This window comes from Sinocyclocheilus anshuiensis, unplaced genomic scaffold, assembly GCF_001515605.1.
Source record: "Sinocyclocheilus anshuiensis isolate Anshui unplaced genomic scaffold, SAMN03320099.WGS_v1.1 scaffold681, whole genome shotgun sequence".
In the NCBI taxonomy this organism is placed as follows: Eukaryota; Metazoa; Chordata; class Actinopteri; order Cypriniformes; family Cyprinidae; genus Sinocyclocheilus; species Sinocyclocheilus anshuiensis.
The window spans coordinates 826,206-851,533 of NW_015537978.1; the positions used below are offsets into that span (position 1 = coordinate 826,206).

General features: G+C 36.8%; 2 protein-coding genes across 4 annotated transcripts in view; one reads left to right on the top strand and one right to left on the bottom strand.

Moving 5' to 3' along the window:
* The window catches only part of arhgef9a (Cdc42 guanine nucleotide exchange factor (GEF) 9a), a 31,472-nt gene extending 22,328 nt beyond the window's left edge, over positions 1-9,144 (top strand). Inside the window, exons 4-10 of the mRNA XM_016466124.1 lie at positions 1,206-1,385; positions 1,468-1,700; positions 1,879-2,008; positions 2,937-3,068; positions 5,414-5,657; positions 5,881-5,949; positions 7,703-9,144. Of these exons, the coding sequence (XP_016321610.1) occupies positions 1,206-1,385; positions 1,468-1,700; positions 1,879-2,008; positions 2,937-3,068; positions 5,414-5,657; positions 5,881-5,949; positions 7,703-7,875 (1,161 nt within the window). The 3' untranslated portion in view covers positions 7,876-9,144. The remainder of the gene's footprint in view (positions 1-1,205; positions 1,386-1,467; positions 1,701-1,878; positions 2,009-2,936; positions 3,069-5,413; positions 5,658-5,880; positions 5,950-7,702) is intronic.
* A 3,525-nt stretch (positions 9,145-12,669) lies between these two features.
* The window catches only part of LOC107672781 (GRB2-associated-binding protein 3-like), a 25,186-nt gene continuing 12,527 nt past the window's right edge, over positions 12,670-25,328 (bottom strand). Inside the window, exons 3-11 of one of the 3 annotated variants that reach the window (XM_016466136.1) lie at positions 20,085-20,289; positions 18,456-18,859; positions 17,890-17,942; positions 17,519-17,750; positions 15,323-15,413; positions 14,909-14,993; positions 13,329-13,439; positions 12,942-13,037; positions 12,670-12,838 (exon numbers count right to left, since the gene is read on the bottom strand). In XM_016466136.1, the coding sequence (XP_016321622.1) occupies positions 12,710-12,838; positions 12,942-13,037; positions 13,329-13,439; positions 14,909-14,993; positions 15,323-15,413; positions 17,519-17,750; positions 17,890-17,942; positions 18,456-18,859; positions 20,085-20,289 (1,406 nt within the window). In that variant the 3' untranslated portion in view covers positions 12,670-12,709. Of the gene's footprint in view, positions 13,038-13,328; positions 13,440-14,908; positions 14,994-15,322; positions 15,414-17,518; positions 17,751-17,889; positions 17,943-18,455; positions 18,860-20,084; positions 20,290-25,328 lie in introns of all 3 variants that reach the window. The other 2 variants (XM_016466147.1, XM_016466155.1) reach the window with 2 other exon arrangements.

Sequence of the window (25,328 nt, forward strand, 5' to 3'; positions counted from 1 at the left end):
GCGACTCTGTTCCCCTTTCGGGCTCTGTCTTTACATTTATTTTGAAAGATGAAGCTCACGATTATGGTAAGGGGCGTTACATTTCCGACGAGTGCTTGCGGTGTTCGGCCAATCACAATGCACTGGGTCAGCTGGCCAATCAGAGCAGACTGGCTTGTCGGAAGGGGGGACTTTGTAGAAAACGACGTGTTTGAGAGAGGTGGGGCATAGAGGACCTACAATAATGTACAGTATTTGAAAAATAATGTGTTTTTTGAACATTAAAGCATGTCAACCTATTCTGTTACACCAAATACACAAAATAATGATCTTTAAAAAAGCATCATATGACCCCTTTAAAACTTACACTACCATTCAAATATTTGGTGTCAGTAAATATGTTTTTGAAAGAATTGAATACGTTTATTCAATAAGGATGCATTAATTGATCAAAGGTGACTGTAAAGACATTTAAATTGTTACAAAAAAATCTGTATTCTAATCTATTTAATAAAACGGACAGTTCCGGTCCTTGATTCTGATTGAGCCGCGTCGCGTTCGAAGCTGTTGTAAATTACACAACAAACATACACCTTTGTTTACTTCTGTGTGTTGCTCGGCAACCACTTTGTTGGAACCACAACTGTTTCTGAGGAACTACATTGTTTGGTGGAAGAATACTGATTTTATTTATATCATTACACTTTATTTGCTCTGTTTTATTCTGTGAAACCTTACTACGTTTATTTTATAAACGGTTATTCCGCTTCATAAAAAAGCTTCATAAAACTCAGCTTCGTGTCGTGCCTAACAATGCCCCTTAGCTGTTATAAATTCACTGTAAACCACGGCTTCTTGCGGCTTATTGCTTTAATCTATAGATCTATAATCTAAAAGAATCTATAATCCAAAAGAATCTATATTCTTTTGAACTTTCTATTTATCAAAGAATCCTTAAAAAAAATAGAAATGTTTCTTGAGCATCAAATCAGTCTATTAGAATGATTTCTGAAGATCATGTGACACTGAAAACTGGAGTAATGATGCTAAAAATTCAGCTTTGCCATCAGGAATAAATTACATGTTAAATGCATTTAAATAAAAACAGTTCATAAATGCAGCCTAAGTGAGCATATAGGAAACTTATTTCAAAAACATTATAAAAATCCAAAAAACCCAAACTTTTGAATGGTAGTGTAAATTTGTGTATGTGTTATGCCTTTTAGGGGTATCTCCGTCAGTGTAAAAAGAGGAGAGACATGTTTAACGACGATCAGCTGAAAGTGATCTTTGGAAATATCGAAGACATTTACAGATTCCAGTTGAGCTTTGTCAGAGACCTGGAGAAACAGTTTAACACGGAAGAACCTCACCTCAGCGAGATCGGACCTTGCTTTTTGGAACACGTGTGTATTGAAACACAGAAAATCACACATATATACACAATGAGTCGAGGATACTGATTTTTTATGTTTTTTATTTTTACAGCAAGATGGATTCTGGATCTACTCGGAATACTGTAACAACCACGTTGACTCCTGCATGGAGCTCACACGTCTCATGCGAGACGCACGATACCAGCACTTCTTCGAAGCTTGCCGATTGGTTCAGCAGATGATCGACATCGCCATTGATGGCTACCTGCTCACACCAGTCCAGAAAATCTGCAAATACCCTCTACAGCTGGCAGAGTTACTGAAATACACAGTACAAGAACACAGGTACACACGGATGCGCTAACTCCAGGTGCATCGTGCAGACAATGTCGCTCAGGTCCACAAAATATATGACTGTGTAAACGACACATTTTGAACTGACATATCTGGTTTCCACTTATCATTTTGACATCCCTCACTTTCACTCTTCCGTTTCGCTCATTATTTTCTCTTTCTTCCCCAGTGATTATCGGTACGTAGCTGCGACGCTAGCTGTAATGAGAAATGTCACTCAGCAAATCAACGAACGCAAACGAAGGCTTGAGAACATTGACAAAATTGCCCAATGGCAGGCCTCTGTACTGGATTGGGAGGTGTGTGGCTAAAGCTTTTCAGACAAAATAATTAGTAGGATATAAACGAGAGCAATGGAATAGCTAAACAGGAAAAAAATCAATAAATAATAATAGTAAATGATTAAATAAGTAGCACAACTGTGTGTATATGTTTTTGAAAGAAGTCTCTTATGCCAATATGCTGATTTTATCCTCAATTATTATCAATTATTATCGTTGCTCAGGTATTAATAATGCTTCTTATTATTTTCAATTTTGGAAGCAGTGTTGGGTGCTTGATATTTTTGTGGAAAGGATTCTTTCTCTGATTCTTTGATGAATAGAAAGTTGAAAAGAACAGCATTTAAAAAAAAAATACTGTCACTTTTGAGCAATTTAATCCATCCTTGCTAATAAAAGTATTCATTATTATTATTATTTAAAAAAAATCATACTTACCCTACATTGTTAAATGTTAGTATCACAGGTTTCCACAAACATATTACGCAGCAAAAACATTCAACATTGATAATAATATGTTAATTGAGCACCAAATCAGCATATTAGAATGATTTCTAATGACCTAAGAATAATTGACTCTGAAAATGACAAAAATTACATATCAAAATATTTAGAGAAATTGTAATAATAATTACATAATATTACTGTTTTACTGTATTTTAGATCAGACGAATGCTGCCTTGGTTAGCATAAGAGACTTTCAGAAACATAAAAAAATACTAACTTATTCTAACCCATTAGTGTATTTAATATACACTCACTCTGATGTTATTTCCTTTTACAAAAGGAGAATTTTTCTATACAAGTTCCAATCAGTGATGCATGTTATTTACATGCAACCTGCGCCACAGACTCCATTTGATTTGAGAGCTGCATACTAAGACCTGAACGCATCAGAGCCTCAGTGGTGTCAGATGTATTGATTAATTTGTTATCGTGTGTGCAGGGCGAGGATATTCTGAACAGGAGCTCAGAGCTTGTGTACACTGGGGAGATGTCCTGGATATATCAACCATACGGGCGCAGCCAAACCAGAATCTTCTTCCTATTCGATCATCAGATGGTCCTCTGCAAGAAGGTGAGGAAAGAAAGGGGATGAAGGCAATAATACCACTGTAAACTCATTTTTTGATAAAGTAAGATTCCGCTGGAAATAAAGTGTAGAGAACAAGTGAAAAATGAAGGGATGCTGACAGACAGACAGACAGACAGACAGAAAGACAGATAGATAGATAGATAGATAGATAGATAGATAGATAGATAAATAGATAGATAGATGATACGGCAGACAGACAAATAGACAGATAGATAGATAGACAGATAGATAGACATAGATAGACATATAGATAGATAGATAGAACACTAGACAGACAGACAGAAAGACAGATAGATAGATAGATAGATAGACTGTTTTTCATTTTTGAGGAGTAGGGATTGATCTTTGCACATTTGCTTTCACTTTGAGAGCAAAGATGCAGAACCGAACCAGACAGGCACACAGAAGCAAATAACTGATTAAATTCTGGTAGTGTAGCACAACTGAGAGTTTGTGATTTGGATTCCATCTGGAGGTAGAAGCTTTTTTGTGTTTTAACTGTCCTCCAAACACCCTTAAGCTTTACGCACGTGGCCCATTTTTAGTCTTTCCACAAAGGTGCAAAAACAGATTTCTTCAGCCCCATCTGACATACACAGACACTTCAGCAACACAAAAACAGAGACAATCAGAACTTGTTTCTCACAAGACATATGTGACTCTGGACCGCAAAACCAGTCATAAGTCGCATGGGTATATTTGTAGCAATAGCCAAAAATACATTGTATGGGTCAAAATTATCGATTTTTCTTTTATGAAAAAAATAATTAGAATATTAAGTAAAGATCATGTTCCATTGAGATATTTCGTAAATTTCCTATCGTAAATATATCAAAACTTAAAGGGATAGTTCACCCAAAAATGAAAATTCTGTCATTAATTACTCTCCCTCATGTCGTTCCAAACCTGTAAGACCTTCGTTCATCTTCGGATCACAAATTAAGATATTTTTTATGCATTCTGAGAGCTCTCTGACCCTCCCATAGACAGCAATGTAATTACCACGATCAAGGTGCAGAAACGTAGCAAGGAGATCGGTAAAATAATCCATGTGACACCAGGGGTTCAACCGTAATTTTACGAAGCTACGAGAATACTTTTTGTACGCAAAGAAAAATAACGACTTTATTCAACAATTCGTCTCCTCTGCGTCACCCAAGCACCATTTTGGAGAGTATCCACTGAACGTAAACAGCGTATGCTGTTGTGTGTCAGCCGCACCACACGGATTTTCGTTTTCGTTCAAATCAAAACGTAAATAAAAAGAAAATGTATCCGCGTGGTGCGGCTGACACACAACAGCATACGCTGTTTACGTTCAGAGCTCTCAGAATGCATCAAAAATATCTTCATTTGTGTTCCGAAGATGAACAGAGGTCTTATGGGTTTGGAACGACATGAGGGTGAGTAGTTAACGACAGAATTGTCATTTTTGGGTGAACTATCCCTCTAATTTTTGATTAGTAATATGCATTGCTAAGAACTTCATTTGGACAACTTTAAATGCGATTTTCTCAGTATTTTGATTGGATGGAAAATATTTTTTATTATACACAACAATCAAAAATGTAGGGCCAGTAAGATTTTTTAAATGTTTTTTTAAAGAAGTCTCTTATGCTTAAGGTTGCATTTATTTGATCAGAAATACTGTAACATTGTGAAATGTTATTACAATTAAAAAAAATACTTTTTTCGATTGTAATATATTTTTAAATTTAATTTATTCATGTGATGGCAAAGTTGAATTTTCAGAAGCCATTACTCCAGTCTTCAGTGTCACATCATTCAGATATGCTGATTTGGTGCTCAATAATAAATAAGTATTATTGTCAATGCTGCTAACAGCTGTGCTGTGTAATATATTTGTGGAAACCATGATACACTTTTTCTTTGATGAATAGAAAGTTCAAAAGAACAGCATTTATTTGAAATAAAAGTCTTTTGTAATTGTAATTATAAATGTCTTTACCATCACTTTCGATCAACTTAATGCATCTTTGCTGACCAATTGTATTAATTTCTTTCTTTAGAAAAATCTTTCTGGCCCCAAACCTTTGAACAATATATACAGTATATAGAATATAAAATTAGAAAATATTGTGTATTATATCTTTTGATCACGGCCAGTCAGAGTTGCTGTCACACGGAATACAACCTCCTGGTGTAGCAAATACCTTGATGTGTGTGGAGAGGAAAGGAGGTGGAGGACGAGAATGATGTATTGGATGTTTCATGCTGGAACAGAATAATCAATCAATCCAGTTTCATTCTATCAGTAATCTGTCTGGATTACAGACATACCCATAAAGTCTCTCCGCCTTCCACAGGATCTCATTCGCCGTGATATTCTCTACTATAAGGGTCGGATTGACATGGATCCATACGAGGTCATTGATGCAATCGATGGCAGAGATGATGATTTTAACGTTAGCGTGAAGAACGCCTTCAAACTGGCCAACAGAGACACAGACGAGATCCATCTGTTCCTGCCCAAAAAGCTGGAGGAGAAAATCCGTTGGCTTCGGGCGTTTCAAGAGGAAAGAAAGATGATTCAGGAAGATGAGAAGCTTGGTGAGTTTAGACATTATTTCTCAAGTCGTTTCAAATTTCTATGCTGTGATTTTATTTACACTGAGCACAAAAGAAGTGTTTATTTAGGCCAGTTTTTTCAAGACATTGACCATACAAGTTCATTGTCACCACTCAGACTTCACAGTGATTTAAACTTTGTTCTGTTCTTCACACAAAGCTATCAAACTTTCACACTGAATATGTTTTTTTTTTGTCCCTTTAGGCTTTGAAATCTCTGACTATCAGAAGAGACAAGCTGCCTTGACCGTTAAGAGAGCCACCAAACAGAAAGGTATGAAATCTTGAAGCCTGTTCTTAAAGTAGGGCTGTGTGTATGTTTCTCATGGAATTTACATTTACATTTAGTCATTTAGCAGACGCTTTTATCCAAAGCGACTTACAAATGAGGACAATAAAAGCAGTCAAAACTAACAAAAGAGCAACAATATATAAGTGCAAATGACAAGTCTCGGTTAGCCTAACGCAGTACACGTAGCAAGGTGTATATATATACTGTATATATATTATACACACACATAAACACACACACACACATACACACACACACAAAGAAAAACAAGTAGATAAATAGAAAATAGAAAAATAGAATAGAAAAATATTAATAATGTTTTTTTTTTTAAATAAAAAAAAAGAAGATAAATGTAGATAAAGTAGAATTAAAATAGAATAGAAAATGCTAGAGTTTGAGGGTCAAATAAAGGTGAAATAGATGTGTTTTTAGTCGTTTCTTGAAGATGGTTAAGGACTCAGCTGCTCGGATTGATTTGGGCAGGTCATTCCACCAGGAGGGAACAGTTAATGAAAAAGTCCATGAAAGTGATTTTGTGCCTCTTTGAGATGGCACAATAATACGCCGTTCACTTGCAGAACGCAAGCTTCTAAATCAGTGTTTCCCAACCCAATTTTGTCACAATATTTGAATTTCTAACTTCGATATGATAATTTGAAAAGTATAGATATTCGGTACAACAGGGAAGAACTGCAGAATATAATGTCATACGGATATTTTTAATATTATTAAAAAATTGTGTCCATCAATGGTGGCAATCAGTAGGCTAATTTCTAATGAAGAGACCAATTTATATGACAGATTTTAATGTAGGCTTTTATACATATGTAAACATTATTTAATTACCATTATAACTAGCTATCTCACAAATTTTTGCTCACTCAATGAGATGGAATAGGATCAAGTGGACAAGTAGTAGGATGATTGGAAAGGATGAGTTTAGTGACTTCTGCCTCAGAGAGTGGAGAGAAGGATGAAAACGAGTTTATGTTTGCTGGTAAGATGTGTTTGACAGTTTGTGGTGTGGCAAATTGGGCACTGAGGTTTGTAATTTTATTAATGAAGAATGTGGCAAAGTCACAATTTAGATGTTCTTAGAAGTTGTTGTGTCTCACTGCTTTAGGCAGAAAGATATTTTTGCGTAACATAATTTCCATGCTAATGGCCAATAAATTAAACTGTTCTATTGTATTGCTGTTACCATGGTGAAAAAGTGCCTGCTAAGAAAATATAAGTCAATTGATACAAATTGGAATTGCAGTAAATGGTGGTTTTGTCTGGCAGTAAATAAAAATAAGTGCATCACTAATAAGTGATGCTGCAGTAATAAGTGATGTTAAACATACACTGTAAAAAGTAGTAGGTGTAACACACAACCCTAATATACAAAACTGATAAGAAAAAACTAAGAAGAAACAGTTATTTCAACAAAAAACCATCAAATTGGAAATGTAACGCAGGGAATTCTGTGAATGTCAATTTACGGTTATTCACTGTAAATTATATGGTCTTTTTCACTTCCAAAAACGGTATACTACTGTAAAATTACATGTAATGTCCAATACAGTTTTTCACCGTATATAGTAGGGGAATTTACCGTTAACCATTTAACAGGTTTTTACTGTAGCATTTTTACAGTCTTTTACCATTAAATTCACTGTCATTTTTTACAGTGTAGAAAACCGTTGCGTTTATGCATTAATCTTTGCGTATTCCCTTGCGTTCGTCTTCTCAGGTGTGGGCCGGTCAGGCCCCCCAGCGTACCCACCTCCACTGGACCCCATGAACCCCGGGCAGTACCTTCTCCCCGACGGATACGGGCAGGCGGACGGATACGAATACGAGCCCAAACGCAGCACATCTCCCTTCTGGCAGAACTTCAGTCGGTTAGCTCCCTTTAAAAAATAGAACACACATCCACCAGGGGTCGGATACACCAGCCTCTGTATACTTGGAAAAGCACTATTCTACTTAAGATACATCAGCGGGACTTGAGGAGGACCGACACACACACACAAACTACAGGAGAGAGGACGGACCTCGCTTTACTGGGGTTTACCAGGTGTATTTCTTTTACTGGGGTTACGGGGACACCTCGCTGAGCTGGCTGCACTGAATACTATACACAACATGTTGTAATTCACAGAAGAAAAAAAATCATGCAAACGCACACACAAAACATACATTTTATCCCTCAGCACTCTCTATGTAGAGAGGTTTTAAATTATGAAACACAGTTTCTTATTCTCTAAGCACTAAACCAACGTAATGACTCTTGCTCTCTAGCGCCGCCCTGGTGTTCCTCCGTGCACTGTGACTATTCGGGGCATTCTCTCTCACCCAATCTCTCTTTTTCTCTCTCAATCTCATACTCCACATTATCACGTGTTTTCCCAACAGTTTCAAGTCTGGTCAAAGCAGAAGATTTTTTGTTTTCCTGGACAATCTCTCCTTGAATGGAACCTGCTGCACTCTTTAGTTTGTTTTGCATGTGATTCAGTTCATTGCAGGTATTTTTATTTGTGTAACTCTATTCCTACGGGTCTCAAAGAACAGTGGATCACGATCTGCAAATTTGTCACACTGGTTGCTTACACTGATCACGGTATACTGGAAATACGGATATCGGAACAACTTTGACATTCATAGAGACCTCCAGTCAGTCAAGCTAAAAGTCATTTCGGTTTGCTGGAGCTTTTAGGCACCCCGATAAAAACACTGACCAGAGAAACCTAAAGGAGGAACTGTTTTGCTCTGAACAGTGGACCTCTGTAGCGTGTTTACGTCAGAGCCTTGTTTATCCTGAGGTCTCGGTCTCGGCTTCACCATTGTTTCTCTCTCCCGTCATAAGTGCAATCCGAGAGAAGACCAGAAAACCTAAAAAAAAATGTAATAATGTCACCTCTGAGCCCTGTCTTGATTTTATGGGGAATGATACCTGGACCAGGACGACTTTAATCCTGCTGATCAACCTCGTAATGACGTGCCAATTCATCTCTAACATGCCAAAATAGTCTGGTTGCCAAATTTTCCTCTAACAGGTGCATTGGCATGTGCGAATGCCAACCCCATGAGCTGGTACCCCGCCATGTGACTTCTCAGGCGAAAATTAAGTCAGTGAAATTTGGTTATCGCTGCTAGGATTAGCATGACATAGCGTTTCAGTTGTTCATTTTTTCTTTTTTTTTGGGATTGTTTTTGGTTCTCTCTCTCTATATATACAGTATATATATATTTATATTTATTTTTTTCCCAAATTAAAGGGACTTGTGCAAAATTTAATTTATGGTATATTCGCGTTTTGTCTGATAACTTTCAAAGGATAGTATTTAGTCCAATCACAATATTTGAAGTATTGCTATAAAACATTATTTATTCTATTATAGTGTGATTTTCTTTTTCCATCTTGAGCCTCTTTCTATATTTTAGAGCTTCTGCTGGAGTGTTAAAGACCCTTGTAGGGCATTAAAAAATGGAAGAGGACAGTATGGAAGAAATATGTCACACATGTGTATTAAGTGCCACATGAGACTATTATTATGTTACAAAGGAAAATATCAGTTTAATATTTTTTGATTCGGTGATCTGATTGAAATAACATTATATCATTATTTCATAATAAACTTCATTATGGAGAAAACAGAGTTGAAATTAGTATGTTTCCTCTGGTCTTATTCATTTTATCATCTGTTTGCTAAACACAGTGATGTTGGTTTCATTTGGAACTTTTTAGAAGGTAATTCAAATGAACTACATCATAAATGGGTAAATAGCTTATTGAATTCCCAAAGATGAATTCAAATATAACATAACAGATGTACTCTACCATTTAAAAGACTGAAAAAATTATCAAAAATGACAGTAAAGACATTTACAAGACATTTCTATAAAACAAAATCCACAAAAATATTTAAAATCTATTTTCAACATTGATAATAATGAATAATAATAATAATGTGTTTCTTGAGCACCATATCAGCACATTAGAATGATTTCTGAAGGATCATGTGACACTGAAGAGTGGAGTAATGGATGCTGAAAAATCAGCTTTAACATTACAGGAATAGATTACATTTTTAAATATATCTAAATAGAACATATGCTTTTAATTATAATATTTGACAATATTGCTGTTTTTCACAAAACTTCTTTCAAAACAAAACAATTGTGTAGGTGCAAATTTAATATTTAAAAAGAACAGATTAAAGAAGTGTCTTTGAGGGTTTTTTGTTTTCAGTTTATTGAGCTGAATTGTTTTAAAGTGATTTAATGTGTTCAATATGCATCACAATAAGTTACCTGCTGACGGATAAACATCCATTGATTCACACAGGTTAGTAAGGTCTCTGAATTTCAGCAAAACACGCAGACACTCTCTCTCTCTCTCTCTTTCAATCACTCGTTCTTTCTCTCTCACTCATGTATTACATTTCTTCGTGAAACATAAAGCATACACTGAAGAATATCAAGATTGGCAGGAAACTGTTGATGTCACAGTGCAAGTTTCCCATGAGATTTTTGTGCTCTTGTCAGTACAGCAAAATCTGACCACCATAAAAGAACAGTGTCATAAGCACAGCATGACATGGCAGTAAAAATCTACACCCCAATACAGAAATACATTCGTAATGCCTTATAATCGTGAAAGGTCGATGGGAGAATACATTCCGATAAATATTGACAGACCTTCATAACCCTGTTAGGTCAATAATTTGACAGTAGTCTTAACATATTCAACATTCAATATTCACTCAGGATTCAATCCTAAAAAAGCAGTCAGATTTCCCTTCAACAAAACATTCAATTCCTTCATAGCTTTGTTCTAGCATCCAAGCACAGTGTGTGGTTCCAGTGGTTTCCAGTGGTCTGACTCTCATCAAACAAATTGTAGTATAAACATGATCTCGAAGGTGTGCAAGAAACACATTCATTGGTGTAATTGTTTTTTGTGACACTCTTCAGCGATTGTACACGTCATAAATATGTAACATTCATGACTTTGTGACACCTTTGAAAACATTATTTCAGAATTCACAAGTAGGCAATGGGACATCTGAGTCTCAAACATCAGCGATGTAAAACAGTGTGCGGTTATAATCAGGGAATTATTGCAAAATAACATCCCAGGGAGTGCAACAAAAAAAGTCACTCTGTACTTTTCCAAGTTAAACAAATGATTAAGAATTAATGTTAATTTTATAAATAATTTCTGTTATAAAAATGTGTGCTCTGGTAAACAATTTCCTATTCTGTACACGTTCAAGCTTTGGTGACAAATGTTTTTACATGAGATTCATGCTGTTAGCATTGTTTGGATTTCGTTACCCATTCAGTTTTAGAACAAATTTTAGTAGTAGTAAATTAAGGTCGGTGGATAACGTTATTTGAAGAGAATTCCATACATTTATAATGTTACAAAAGATAGGCTGTTTTTAAATCATCATCAAAGAATCCTGAAAATCCTGACTATGTCACACATTTCCAAATATATTCAAACAAAAAACAGTTACTTTAAATTGTAATAATATTTTCTAAAAATTTTTTTTTTGCTCTGTATGTTTGATCAAATGCAGGCTTGATGAAAAATCTTACCAAACCCAAATTTTTGAAAAATAGTTTATGTAGCTAACAAATTAGGACTAGAACCTTTATCATACACAGTATGAGTTTTTATCATAGTTTTGCACTTTTTTAGTACTTATTATCAATTTGTTAACAACGTTTTAAAAATCACCATTCATATTTGAGGTATGACTGTGTATAATTTATGTTGTAGATCAAATTAAAATGCCCCTATTATGGATGTTTGAAAATGACCTTTCATGCAGTGTGTAACAGCTCTACATGAATGAAAACATCCTGCCAAGTTTTAAATCTGAAAGTGCACCGTGTATAAAGTTATTGTCTCTCAAAAGAAAGAGTCGACTCTGAATCATTGAAACGAGTAGTTTTTAAAACGAATCCCAAGCCATTTCATGTTGACGTCAAAATGAAACATTAGCATATTGCCCGCCCACTTGTTGGTCTTTTTGCGTTGGTTTGAATGAAAATGCAAATTTATTCTTTGCCACTAGGTGCCACTGTTGGAGCGGTAAAATAGCTGTTTCCCCGGTAACACTGTAAACAAAGCAGCACTGCGCTCACAAACGCTGCTTTATCAGGCATTACAGGCATGATGAAATGAAAATGAGACCAATCGGACCAATCACCGCCGATTAGCGTCATGCAAAGGAGGGGTTTGGAAAAATGAATCCTTAAACGAATCGTTTGGGAGTCGATTCGATTTTTTACCAAGTAAGGTAAAAAATAAATGCATATTATAAGACAATGAAAGTGTTTTTTGACCTTCCATGCATGTCAACCAGTTGTAGGGGACTCCCAAAACCAAAATATGAACCTTTCATAACTCATAATAGGGGCACTTTAACATCAACTGCATATTTTACTTTACTCATAAGCCAAAAAAACACACTACTCTAAAAATTAATAGGAAATGCTAATTCTCTTCCCGGGAAAAGAACTACAAAACAAAGCTTTATTCTTGAATCATTGTGTTGGAGGTCTTTTATTCTGGAATAATTTCCTGAATTATCTGCCATTTTATTTCTGAAGGTTTCTTTTCCAGCTCTGTACTGGCTCCTTTTAATCATTGTGTTGGAGGTCTTTTATTCTGGAATAATTTCCTGAATTATCTGCCATTTTATTTCTGAAGGTTTCTTTTCCAGCTCTGTACTGGCTCCTTTTAATCATTGTGTTGGAGGTCTTTTATTCTGGAATAATTTCCTGAATTATCTGCCATTTTATTTCTGAAGGTTTCCTTTCCAGCTCTGTACTGGCTCCTTTTATAGCAGTGTAAAAAACCAACATGTACCTGAAATTGTAGGAGATGAAAACAAGTCAAGTTTTGAACCATGTAATAATTTAAATGGATGATTCCCCCCCCCCCAGAAGGCTTAGGCTTTTGACTGACGGACATCCTTCCACTCCAACTTGGTGTTTTGTAAAGCCTGTGTCTTCTTCTCGTCTACCTGCACGTAATCCACCCTGTACTCGTCTGCCAGCAGCGGTTTCTTAAAACATCAAAAACACAATACCAACAAACAATCAAAACACTAATCCACATGGCCACAATGCATCAATCCAGCAGGCAGATTTAGAGCTGAGGGGTTACAAAGCAACAGTAACTGGGACAGGAAATGCTGAGTCACTGTTATCACTGCCTGAGGATTCATTGTATAAAGCCACAGAAACGATTACTACAAGAGATAGCAGTACCCACTAAAACCCCACAAACACTCACCAAATGTTTGACAGATGCATGTAAGAAATTTGGTTCTTAAACAGTTCATGCTACCACTGACCTTCTGAACAGGTGAGGGGGAGGCAGAATTAAAGTCAAGTGACAAGTAATCCAGCTGAGAAGGCCTCATCCAGGGAGCAGAATCACAAGCTGGGAACAAGAGCCGAGACTCCTGAACAAAGCAAAACACACAAATATAACCAAAATATATATAATACTGACACATATTTTATGTTTTATTATTATTGTGTTGAGGCGTGGCTCCCTCAGTATTATTGATATAATTGTTGTGATATCTGATGTGATCGCTACGATTATTATAATGTATATATTATAATGTCTATACATACATTTATACATAAATGCATCTGTTTATTAATATATATTTGTGACCCTGGACCACAAAACCAGTCTTAAGTCGCTGGGGTATATTTGTAGCAATAGCCAAAAATACATTGTATGGGTCAAAATTATTGATTTTTCTTTTATGCAAAAAAATCATTAGGATATTAAGTAAAGATCATGTTCCATGAAGATATTTTGTAAATTTCCCACTGTAAATATATCAAAACTTCATTTTTGATTAGCAATATGCATTGCTAAGGACTTCATTTGGACAACTTTAAAGGTGATTTTCTCAATATTTAGATTTTTTTGCACCCTCAGATTCCAGATTTTCAAATAGTTGTATCTCGGCCAAACATTGTCCTATCCTAACAAACCATACATCAATGGAAAGATTATTTATTCAGCTTTGAGATCTCAATTTCAGTTATTAACTGGTTAAAATTAACTGGTTTTGTGGTCCAGGGTCACATTTGTGTTCAAAACTGTTCAGATGTTTGGGGTCATAAGATTGTTTTTAATTATTATTTTTAAAAGTCTCTTTATGTTCACAAAAGCTGCATTTATTAAATAACAAATGCAGTAAAACAGTATTGTGAATATTGGGAAATGTTACTATTATTTAAAAGAACTGTATTCTATTTTAATATATTTAAAAATGTAATTTATTCCTGTGATGGCAAAGCTGATTTTTTTAGCAGCCATTAATCCTGTCTTCAGTGTCACATAAATCATTCAAATATGCTGATTTGGTACTCATTTATTATTATTATTATTATTGTTGAAAACAATGCTGCTTAATATTTTTGTGGATTCATCGATGAATAAAAAGTACAAAAGAACAGCATTTATTTAAAATGGAAATCTTTTGTAACATTATAAATGTCTTTACTGTCACTTTTGATAAATTTAATACACCCTTGCTGAATAGAAGTATTATTTTCTTTCAAAAAGGAAAAGCTTTTGAATTATAGTGTTTATAATTGGAATTTAAAGGGGTCATATGATGCGATTTCAAGTTTTCCTTTCTCTTTGGAGTGTTACAAGCTCTTGGCGACCCCTTTAAACATAAACTAACATACATTTTGCACTGTCTTCTGAATTTTTCAGTTTTTTTTTTCCCTGAAACAATTTACATTGTAATTTTGAGATTTACTGTTTTGTTTTTGCCTTGTTTTGTCATTCTTTTGTTTTATTTTCTCCCTATGTTGCCCTCTTTGCTCTTTCTAAATTTCAAGGAGAAACAGAGCAATAAATTATTAAGGAGAGAAGACGGGTTAAAGGAAGTCACGTTACCGTTGGGGTGATGTTCCCTTCCTGTCCAGAGCCATTTAAGCCCCATCCCCGCCGCCTGTCCAAAGGAACAGACTGAAGTGATGTGCTAGAGACAAACAAACCGGCACAAAACACAGCAACTTTCAAATACAGATATACAAATACAAAACAATATCTTGCATTTAGCAAATAACATAACATCAGTGTGGCGTCCATAAACATCACAAACAAGTAAATGAGAAGACACTTGTGCAGAGAGGGTTGCAAATGCAGGAAATAGAGATCAGGTGACTTTAGGGACAGCAGTGTCAAAACAAACACAGTATCTTTGTTGAAGATGTAGGACACAGACAGAAGTGGTTGAGAAGAACAGAGTTGCAGAGGATCAGTTTGGGGTCATTTTTGGTGTGTAAATATGAGTGTCATAATTCTCACCTGGGTTCTGTCATGGTGCGTGTGAGGGGAACGTGGAAAGGACATTCAGAAATTGTGGACAGACCCCGCAGGTCTAAAGGAGGCGGTCGAGCTGTGAAAGCAAACACAATGCAGAACACTCAAACACTCCTTATCTTTTTCTCTCATGCACACCACACACTCAAACAAACACTTTCACTTTTAATGAGGCATTTCCTTTGTGTGAAGGTGCATGACCTGTAGGAACCCTGCGCCTCCACTCAAGACACAATGCTGTCTGAGATTCCTGTTCTGTGTCTCTGACAGTATCATGCACTTCCTCTCTTGTGCTTTTGTCTTGGCAAATTCTCAGTTGAAAAAGAATTTAAATTGAAATGCCACAAAGAATCTCTTAAAGAAGTATGCCCCTGTTCAGAATGAAATGTGTCTTGGAATGCCTGAGAAGTGACGTACTGTAATCTGGTGACTGTCTTATATTTATATCATATGAGAGAGTTTCGCAATACATCACATGAGCAAGAGTGCTGTCTTCCCCCGAATATCTGCACGACTGCAAGCGATAGTGACTTTTTACAACAGTTCAGTAAACAAGACGTCAGTATTGTGTTATTTTAGACAAAATATTGTCAGTATTCTCTGTTTTTACTCAATTTCACCAGTGAAAACCGTTCCAAACAAAGCCACAACAGAACTCTTCGACCTTTCTGAGCAAAAACATAGTGCTGTTTCGTTGCTAAAGTAATCCACCTTCATAAATGAATCGAGTGAGCCAACGATTCTTCGTATCCGAATGAATCAGTAGTTTGAACGAATCGGTTGAATGAATGACTGAATCATAGGACTGAATAACCACTAATACTGTATATATATATATATATATATATATATATATATATATATATATATATATACTTTTAATCATTTCCTATTTCGATTTATTATTTTTTTTAAGCACATTAATGTCCATTTAAAAATTGCATTATTTATGCAATTCTAATTCATGGCAGTCTTTGTAAATATACCTAAATGTCCAGATGCATCTTAACAACAACATTATGGCCACATTGTAGCCTTAAAGGTTTATGAGTACTAAATTATATTTTGAATGAAAATATTTCTTTCTAAGGCTACTTTTTGTAATGTCTATTAATTCTTCAAATTTCGCAGCCCAAACTGTCGCCAGTTCGCCACAAATGAATTGTAGGAGCGAGTCATTTTATTGAGTCATTCAATGAATTAGAATCAACTAATTCGTTCAAAGAATCAATGAGCGACTTATTTAATTGTTCGCTTAAGAAGCTAATCGTTCAAAAACAGTGATTAATTCAAGAACCACACTGCTGTGTTTTACTTAGACAAGCTTAGCGGTAAGGTAAGGTCACATTTACAGTTGTTCGGCGATTTTTTTCGAAGACAAATCACTTTTCCAAAGGACGGGTATTTTCGCGCGAGAGTCTGCACCAGTATTACAAATAAAATTAAATGATTTGATTTTCTTTTTAAAATACACAGTCGCTGTGTAGAATTCGACATTTAATATTCTCTACAATCTCGAGGTAAGACTGCAATGGTAAAACATTAGAAAAACAACTATGAAATGTGGTTTCTGTGTGACACACAGATCATGATCACGAGCTCTGCTGCATCTTCCTCATATTCATTTTCAACATGCGTCACTCTTCTGTACCTCTCCTCACATGAGATCATCTTTTCCATTTCTCTATTTTCGTTTTCTGACGTAGCTAACATCTCCAGTGATGTTCTAGTTATTGAAATTGCTTCATGACAGCAGTTATAGCTAACACAGCACATCAATATATCACATAGCTCTGTTGTGCAAATACCTTAAAAAAAATTAAACAAAACAAAAACAAAGAATTCTGAAATAGCAAGGCTCCTAAAACTATGGCATCACATCCCTGTCTTTGAGCTAGATATTAGTCATTGGTACAATTTATTTAACGTGGTAAAACATGTTTGGACTAGATGCATCTTAATGGCTGTGAATTACATTGTCCAAAGGCTGTTTTGGGACATAAAATAAATGTAAAGCTTATTTCTTATTTAAACATTTATATTTAAAGGCAGCAGGTCAGTCTTAATAAATAAATGCTAATGCTACAATCACAAAACTCTGGTTGTAACGTTTTGTAGTACCACATGCTTTGATTGTAAATGATACTGATAAACCTTGCATTTTAACCCAGAAACATTTACCCCGTATTCTTGGTTTAAGGTTGCGGTCGACTGGAGGAGGCTCAAGGTCAGGATTCGAAGGCGAAGGCAGCTCTGTTTTGCCATTGGTGAGTAGGGGGACGGAAAGGGTGGAGGGGCTCATGGGTATGTATCCGTCTGAAGTCACATCAGAGCAGCTGATCGGTGGGGAGGCCATGGGCACATATGAATCCTCAGAGTGGTTTTCAGTAACTGTGGTATTCAGAAATATTGGCTAGAAATAGAGATACAGAGAGAAACACACTGACACATCTGCTTTCTGGTAGTGAATATTCAAATTGATGCGTATTTACAGTGCCTGTTTAACTTTCTCCAGGCTCATTTGACTATTTCATATTTGAATATTTCTTTACCAGGTTGAGGCTTAGACGTTTGTTCCAGTTTCTTCCAGCATTGTCAAACTCTCCTGAAAACATGAAAGTACAAAACCGCCACAAAGGCATTATTCATATCTTCCTCTGAACCAGGTTACAGCTATTTGTTAAATGTATGACATTATTTAATGCCTCGTACTGATTTGAAGGTAAGAATTATAGCCAATGACAGAAGAAAATGCAAACATATTTTCTGTTATATCTGTGGGACTTCTACTGCAACAAACGGCAAAAAAATTGCAGATTATGTGAATTTGTCTTTATGTACTGTATATTTCTTTGACATGTTGCATTTGAAAATTTCTCCACTCATTTGAATACTTCTTTTTGTAAAGACAGAAACCAAAAAAAAAAAAAAAAAACCCCTGAAACTTTTGACATTTGACTTCTTTTGTTATTTTGATAAGTGCATTTGTGAGAAAAAAAACTGATGTGATGGAACATTTTATGGATATTTTTGCAATCCGCATCATCACATTAAATAATAGGTCTTTTCTTGCAAATCAGCAGAATTTTTATTTTTAATTTTTTTTGTGCATTCTCACCTCTCTTAAAGTGGTCTATTCCGGAAAGTGACGTCCTGCGAGGCAGGAGAGCAGGTTGCGGCTGATTACGGCCGGTATCCTCATTACCATGATGATCGGACAGGTGTGTAGGTTTGGGTGGGAGGGGAGGAGGCGTCTGTGGGTCTGATGTACCGTAGAAGGGCCGGTCGAATCTGAAAATGTCCGATGGCCGGCGTAGAGAGATGGGAGACGAGAGGCAGGACGAAAGGGAGGAGGAGAGAGAGAGCGGGCCACAGGGGGCGCTGAATGGGGCCTCGGACACCCCACCCAAAAGGAAAGGGGAGGGGGAGGAGTCAGTGCGTGGGGTGGGGCTAAACATATCCTCTGTGTACTCAGACGAGCTCTGCTCAAAGGAGCGTTCAGAGTTAGAGATGCTGTCACACCTAGGGAAGGACAAACACACAGAGATAAGCATATATGCACAAAAACAATAACCAAATAATGTTATTAAATGTACTGTTATATAAAATACTGTTATATAATAATGTTATATAAAACTAATATGGAAAATATTTTTTGTTCAGAGAAAGCATATGGAAAACGTGTGGTGTGTTGTCATAATGAAACTATTTTTTTACACAGGCTTTCTCTGCCGAATGAGTGCTGAATGATTTAGAAATCACAAATTTGCATAACAAATGTAAAATTTGCTTTCATATGAACTGCCTTAGAAAGACAAAATCTAAATAAACAAGTGTAATGCCACATATTAAGTATGTTAAAAATTAAACATTTGCTTAAGTCTCTGAGACACAAGTCAACATGAAATGAAATAATACTTATATTCAGAAAGGATGAATTGATCAGAAGTGAGAGTAAAGATATTTATAATCTTACAAAATATTTATATTTCAAATACAAGCTGTTCTTTCTATTCATCAAAGAATCGTAAAAAGTAGCACAACCACTTCCAACTGTGATAATAATAAGAAATGATTCTTTAGCACCAAATCATCAGCATATTAGAATGATTTCTGAAAGATCATGTGACATTGAAGACTGGAGTAACGGCTGCTGAAAATTCAACTTCGCCAACACAAGAATGAATGACATTGTCACATTTTAAAATATATTAAAATATAAAACATTAAAAACCTGTAATAATATTTCACAATATTACTGTTTTTACTGTATTAGAAAAAAATGAATGCAACCCTGGTGAGAATTAGAGCTTTCAAAAACACTGAAAAATCATACCGACCCCAGTCTTTGTGAACTGTAATATACCTGCATAGTAGTTTAATTCATCAGCTATAACCCCTCCATAATGATGCCTCAGTATTCAACACAAAACTGCATTACAAAAATCATTGTGCATTTGTATAAAACCATTAAGTCCCTACTTTGCATGCAGGTATCTGAAAATGTTATTTGAATCTAATCACAGTGTGTTATGCTGCAGTGACCAAGATCAAAAGATTTCACTGAGGCGAAAAGCGTGAGAGATTTTCTATTATCATTTATTCTCTCAGTCACCTTTATTAAATCAGATTAAAGGAAAAGCCGATAGTCTGGCCCTACATGGAATGAATCTCATTTCTGTATTGAGATTAACATATAATTATTATTTTTGCAACGTGTGATCATAAGAAGCGGGGTGGGCCTTGCCTGACGATGCTCTTCGTGCCGGTTTCACACTGAGAGAGAAAGAGGTAGTCAAGTGGAGGACTGATCTCTGATTCGCTGGGCCTGTCTAGGACATCGTGGTTTTCGACGGTAACTGTGTCCTGATTAGCCATGAGAGAAACATGAGGAGAGAGTGCTGGAGAGGGCTGCTGGGAAGAGGGAGTGCGATTAAGACTGTCCATTGATTCTGTCAAAAAGAAAAAGAGAGAGATTTGGTTTATACATTATCAATACGTTTCATCTTACATGTCAATAAAATAAGTGCAATAACCATACTTCACAAATTCCATTTCTGAAGTACCTTTGCTTCTATTCCAGAAGGTGGCAGACCAAATCACCCCCTTCCAGCCCCCCACACACCACAACCCACACAAACACACACACACATCTCTTTCTCTTCCTGTTTAGACTCAACAGTGCGTTAGTAGTGGGCAGACATTTCTAAACCACTCAGTCCCACAGATGAACACGTGAGGCTCATGCCTGCTACACTCACTGGAAGCACATGACGCGTTCACGGTTGATTTTTGAGGTGTAATCATTTCACTTTTTAATAGTAAGCAAAAATATTTTTGGAAGGTGGAACTGAGTTGAAATAATGCAGAAAAAGGTCACTGTGGAAAGTTTTGTGCCGTTTCCATGGTCAAATCTATGTTTGCTTGTGAGAAAGAAATTTGAGTGACACATCTCTCATTTTGGGAGTAATTGTTGAGCAGGTTAATTAAATAGGCAATTTTAAATAATCCAAGTAGTTTTATTGCGCATAAACAGCGGTGTCCAGTGGTGATTCAGTGTTTGGACGTCTGATATCACACTCAACCTGCTGGTGCTTGTAAGGCATTGTGAGTAATGCTGAGGTAATGTTGTGGGAAAACAGTCATAGATAACCGGCTTTTGATCACGTTGCAGCTAGCATGCTAATCTGAGGGGGGTTGTGTGGGCTCACGTAAACATTGCTTCTTTGGCAGAGCCTACTATTGGGTATCCAACACTTGAATAACTGACAATGACTCGCAACCTTTCTGGCAAGAGAGAATTCTGAGAGGCATCAGGCGTGTGGTTGTATTAATTTCTGTGATCCTATATTTACTGTAAACATCTATATGATAACGATTTTGCACAGTATTTGTATTGTAGGTTTAAGATTTTTTTAACCATTTCTTTTATAAGGCTGCAATGAGACGCCTTTAATTATTATGTAGAGCTGTTTTTACACCTGCAGTCCGAGGTTGCCATGGTAAAGGGATTCAGAAGAACAAAGAAGTAGTTAGCAGTTGTCATGGTGATGGGGTCAAAGGGACAGTAGAGATAAAATAAGTAGTAGTCATGGTGATAGGGGTCAGCGAACAGTACAAATAGAGTAAATGGTTGTCATGGTGACAGGTCAGCAAGAGCAGAGATATAGTGAGTGGTTGTTATGGTGACGGGTCAGTGAGAGCAGTGAGCGGTTGTCATGGTGACAGGTCAGTGAGAGCGGAGATACAGTGAGCAGTTGTCATGGTGATAGGTTAGTAGAGATACAGTGAGTGGTGGTCATGGTGGCGGGTCAGTGAGAGTAGAGTTACAGTGAGCGGTTGTCATGGTGACAGGTCAGCGAGAGTAGGGATACAGTGAGTGGTTGTCATGGTGACAGGTCAGTGAGAGTAGAGATACAGTGAGTGGTTGTCATGGTGACCGGTCAGTGAGAGTAGGGATACAGTGAGCGGTTGTCATGGTGGCGGATCAGTGAGAGTAGGGATACAGTGAGCGGTTGTCATGGTGACGGGCGAGTGAGAGAGGAGATACAGTGAGCAGTTATTATGGTGACTGGTCAGTGAGAGTAGGGATACAGTGAGCAGTTTTCATGGTGACGGGTCAGTGAGAGTCAAAATACAGTGAGTGGTGGTCATGGTGGCGGGTCAGTGAGAGTAGAGTTACAGTCAGCGGTTGTCATGGTGATTGGTCAGTGAGAGCAGTGAGCAGTTGTCATGGTGACAGGTCAGTGAAAGCAGAGATACAGTGAGCGATTGTTATGGTGACAGGCCAGTGAGAGTAGGGATACAGTGAGTGGTTGTCATGTTGACAGGACAGTTGAGAGTAGGGATACAGTGAGCGGTTGTCATGGTGATGGGTCAGTGAGAGTAGAGATACTGTGAATGGTTGTCATGGTGATGGGTCAGTGAGAGTAGAGATACAGTGAGCGGTTGGTTGTTATGGTGACAGGTCAGTGAGAGTAGGGATACAGTGAGTGGTTGTCATGGTGACAGGTCAGTGAAAGTAGGGTTACAGTGAGTGGTTGTCATGGTGACCGGTCAGTGAAAGTAGGGATACAGTAAGCGGTTGTCATTGACAGGTAGAGTGAGGGACACATTGAGACTAGGGCTGCACGATAAATTGCATGCGATTGTCACGCGCATCTCGCCAGTAAAGCCGGTTCTGTTATTAGTAGTAAATCTCCATCACGTGCTTTCAAATGGAGTGGCATTTAATACACAGAGCGGTAGTTCACTGACAAGCTATGCAATATTGCATTCATAATCTAAGGAGATTCATCTGACGCTTTTACTGACGAGATGCGCATGACAAATCGCATGCGATTTATCGTGCTGCCCTAATTGAGACGTTGTTATGGTAAGAGGGAGAATACATATACAGTAAGTGGTTGTCATGATGACAGGTCAAAGTGACAGAAGAGACATAACAGTGATGTTTAACGTGTGGCCCTGGCAGAAATCAACATTTAAGTTCACAAAAGTTCACAGAAGCCTCGGTGCAGCCGGACCCCACACTGTTTTTATCCAGCGTGTGTTCTGAGCGTCTCGACACATGGCTTAAAGCAGGATCTGAAACTGCGGCTGTCCAGGTGTGACTACAATCTCTGCTGTGTTCTTCTCTCACCCTGCTGTCCGTCTGCCTCACTGCAGAAGAGTCTTTCTGTAAATAAGAGCTGAGATCCAGTCCTGCTGGGGTCTGTAATGAGGTTAGCTGCTAAGCAGCGACCGAGACTTTGCGTCTCTTCTAAAGCTACACTCGCTATTTCAACATTACGTCTGATAGTCACCTCTGGCCTCCATCTAAGACTTAAAGGGGTGGTTCACTGGCTTTTTTCTAGGCTTGATTGTGTTTATGGGGTGCAGTCTAACATGTGTTAATGCTTCGTTTAAAAAAAACGCATTATTTTTCACATACTTTACCTTTATTCCACACCACTCTGTTCCTTCTCTGAGAAACGCGCTGATCATTTCCTGTTTTTATGAAGCCCCGCCCTCAGAAATAGGCGATGGGCTCTGATTGGTTAGCTAGCCCAGTGTGTTGTGATTGGCTAAACCATCTCTAGTTTGCGTCTAAACATCCTGCCCCTCACCTCAGCGGCATGTGCTCCGGTTGTATTGTAAACAACGGCATCGTTAATATCGCTTATCAGTTTGAGCCCGATTGAGAAGCAGAGGATATTATTGAAGAGGATTGCGCAGAACCTGTGCAAGCACAGCTTTTAATGGTAGGCCTATGTTTTTTGTTTGTTAACGTTAAACAAGTGAAATCGCAATCAACCACCCCTTTAAACAACATAAAGAAAAATGTCCATGTGTGTGGGGAAAAGGGCATAGATGTGCCTATTGTTCTGTATATACTAGCTTTATCTTTCAAAGTCATTTAGAGGCGTGTACGACCCTCCAACGTGTTGTGTATTAAACAGTAACCATGCACGTGTGTGTCTGAAACCCTCCCTGCTGTATCACTCATCTTTCTGTTATCTTTCCAAGTAATGTGTAACTTGTGGTTTCTCTCACTCTCCGTGTTTGGTATATCACATTAGCCACTCTAACTGCTAACACTTTCCCATGTGTCTTACACTAATTACTGTTCCAGCTTTAACAAAAACACGTTTTCTTGCTATGATATTGCTGTGGACACAGATCGTGACACTGGCTGTTTGCTGTTAGTTAAATATATGGGATGCTACGTACTTAAGAGCGTCTGTTATGACAGACGTGTGTGTGTCTGAACGCTCCTCTGTGACGCAGCTGTTGCTCTGCAGACTATTCAAAAGAGAGGAAGAGAGATGGAGGAATGGAACAGAATATTAAAATAAGACCTCGCCTAGATTACAGCGTCATGGATTCTGTCTGCATCTCTGTCTATGCATCTCTCTCTGGAGAAACGTCCTGTGGTTAATTATTTCCCAGGCTAGGTTTATTCATTTTAAAACTGAATCTTTAGGTTAATGCAGGGATCTGATGTGGTGAAAGGGCTGATCGTAGGCTGTTTTTTTGGAGTATTTTACGTACAAGGGTTTTTCCTGTTTTAGCTCATCTGTAGCACTTTCCTTTCTCATAAACCCACATGCATATACGGTTTGTATTTATTAACGATACTGCAAAGAAAGGTTAAATAATTTTAGTTCTAAGAATTTTATTTTGAGATGCTTTTGTTTTTAGTTAGACTTTGTTGTTTTAGTCCAGTTTGTCCTATCGCCTGCCACTTGCTGAGTTTTTTTTTCTGTTATTTATTTCTAAAATGCACATATAAATATGTTTATGATCAGACATATTTTTTTTCTTAAAGAAATTAATACTTTTATCCAGCACGAATGCATTCAATTAATCAAAAGTGACAGTAAAGTTTATTAATTTTATTTTACAATTTTTTTATTTCTATTTTTGAACTTTATATAAATCAAAGGATCCTAAAAGTGAATCATGGTTTCTACAAAAATATTAAGCAATATATAGTATATTAAACACTGATAGTAATAAGAAATGTTTTTGCAGCACCAAATCAGCATGTCAGAATTATTTCTAAAGGATCATGTGACATTAAAGACTACACTAGGGCTGGGCGATATAGCTAAAAAATTGATCAACGATATAATGTTTCATATCGTTCGGTATCGATAATTATTGACATTTTTTATTACCTTTTTTAAAACAAAAAGCAATAGAATTTTTTTTTCTGTATTTATAATTAACACAATTTATTGAGACAAACAACAAATATTTTTTGTTTTAACAATCAAACACAATAAAAATTAAACATATCTCATTTCTAATGTTTTATATGCAGATTAAATAGGTCTTTATTTTATAGGTCTAATTGTCTCCCGAGGCCACAGGAGGGGGCAATGAGCAAAATAATGCAGCGCATTTAAATTGTCAACGCAAGGAAGTAACTCTATAAAAACGTGCATTACGTCTAAATTAACTCATAGAAATCAAATATAATTTCGTAAATTGCATAAACAATTAT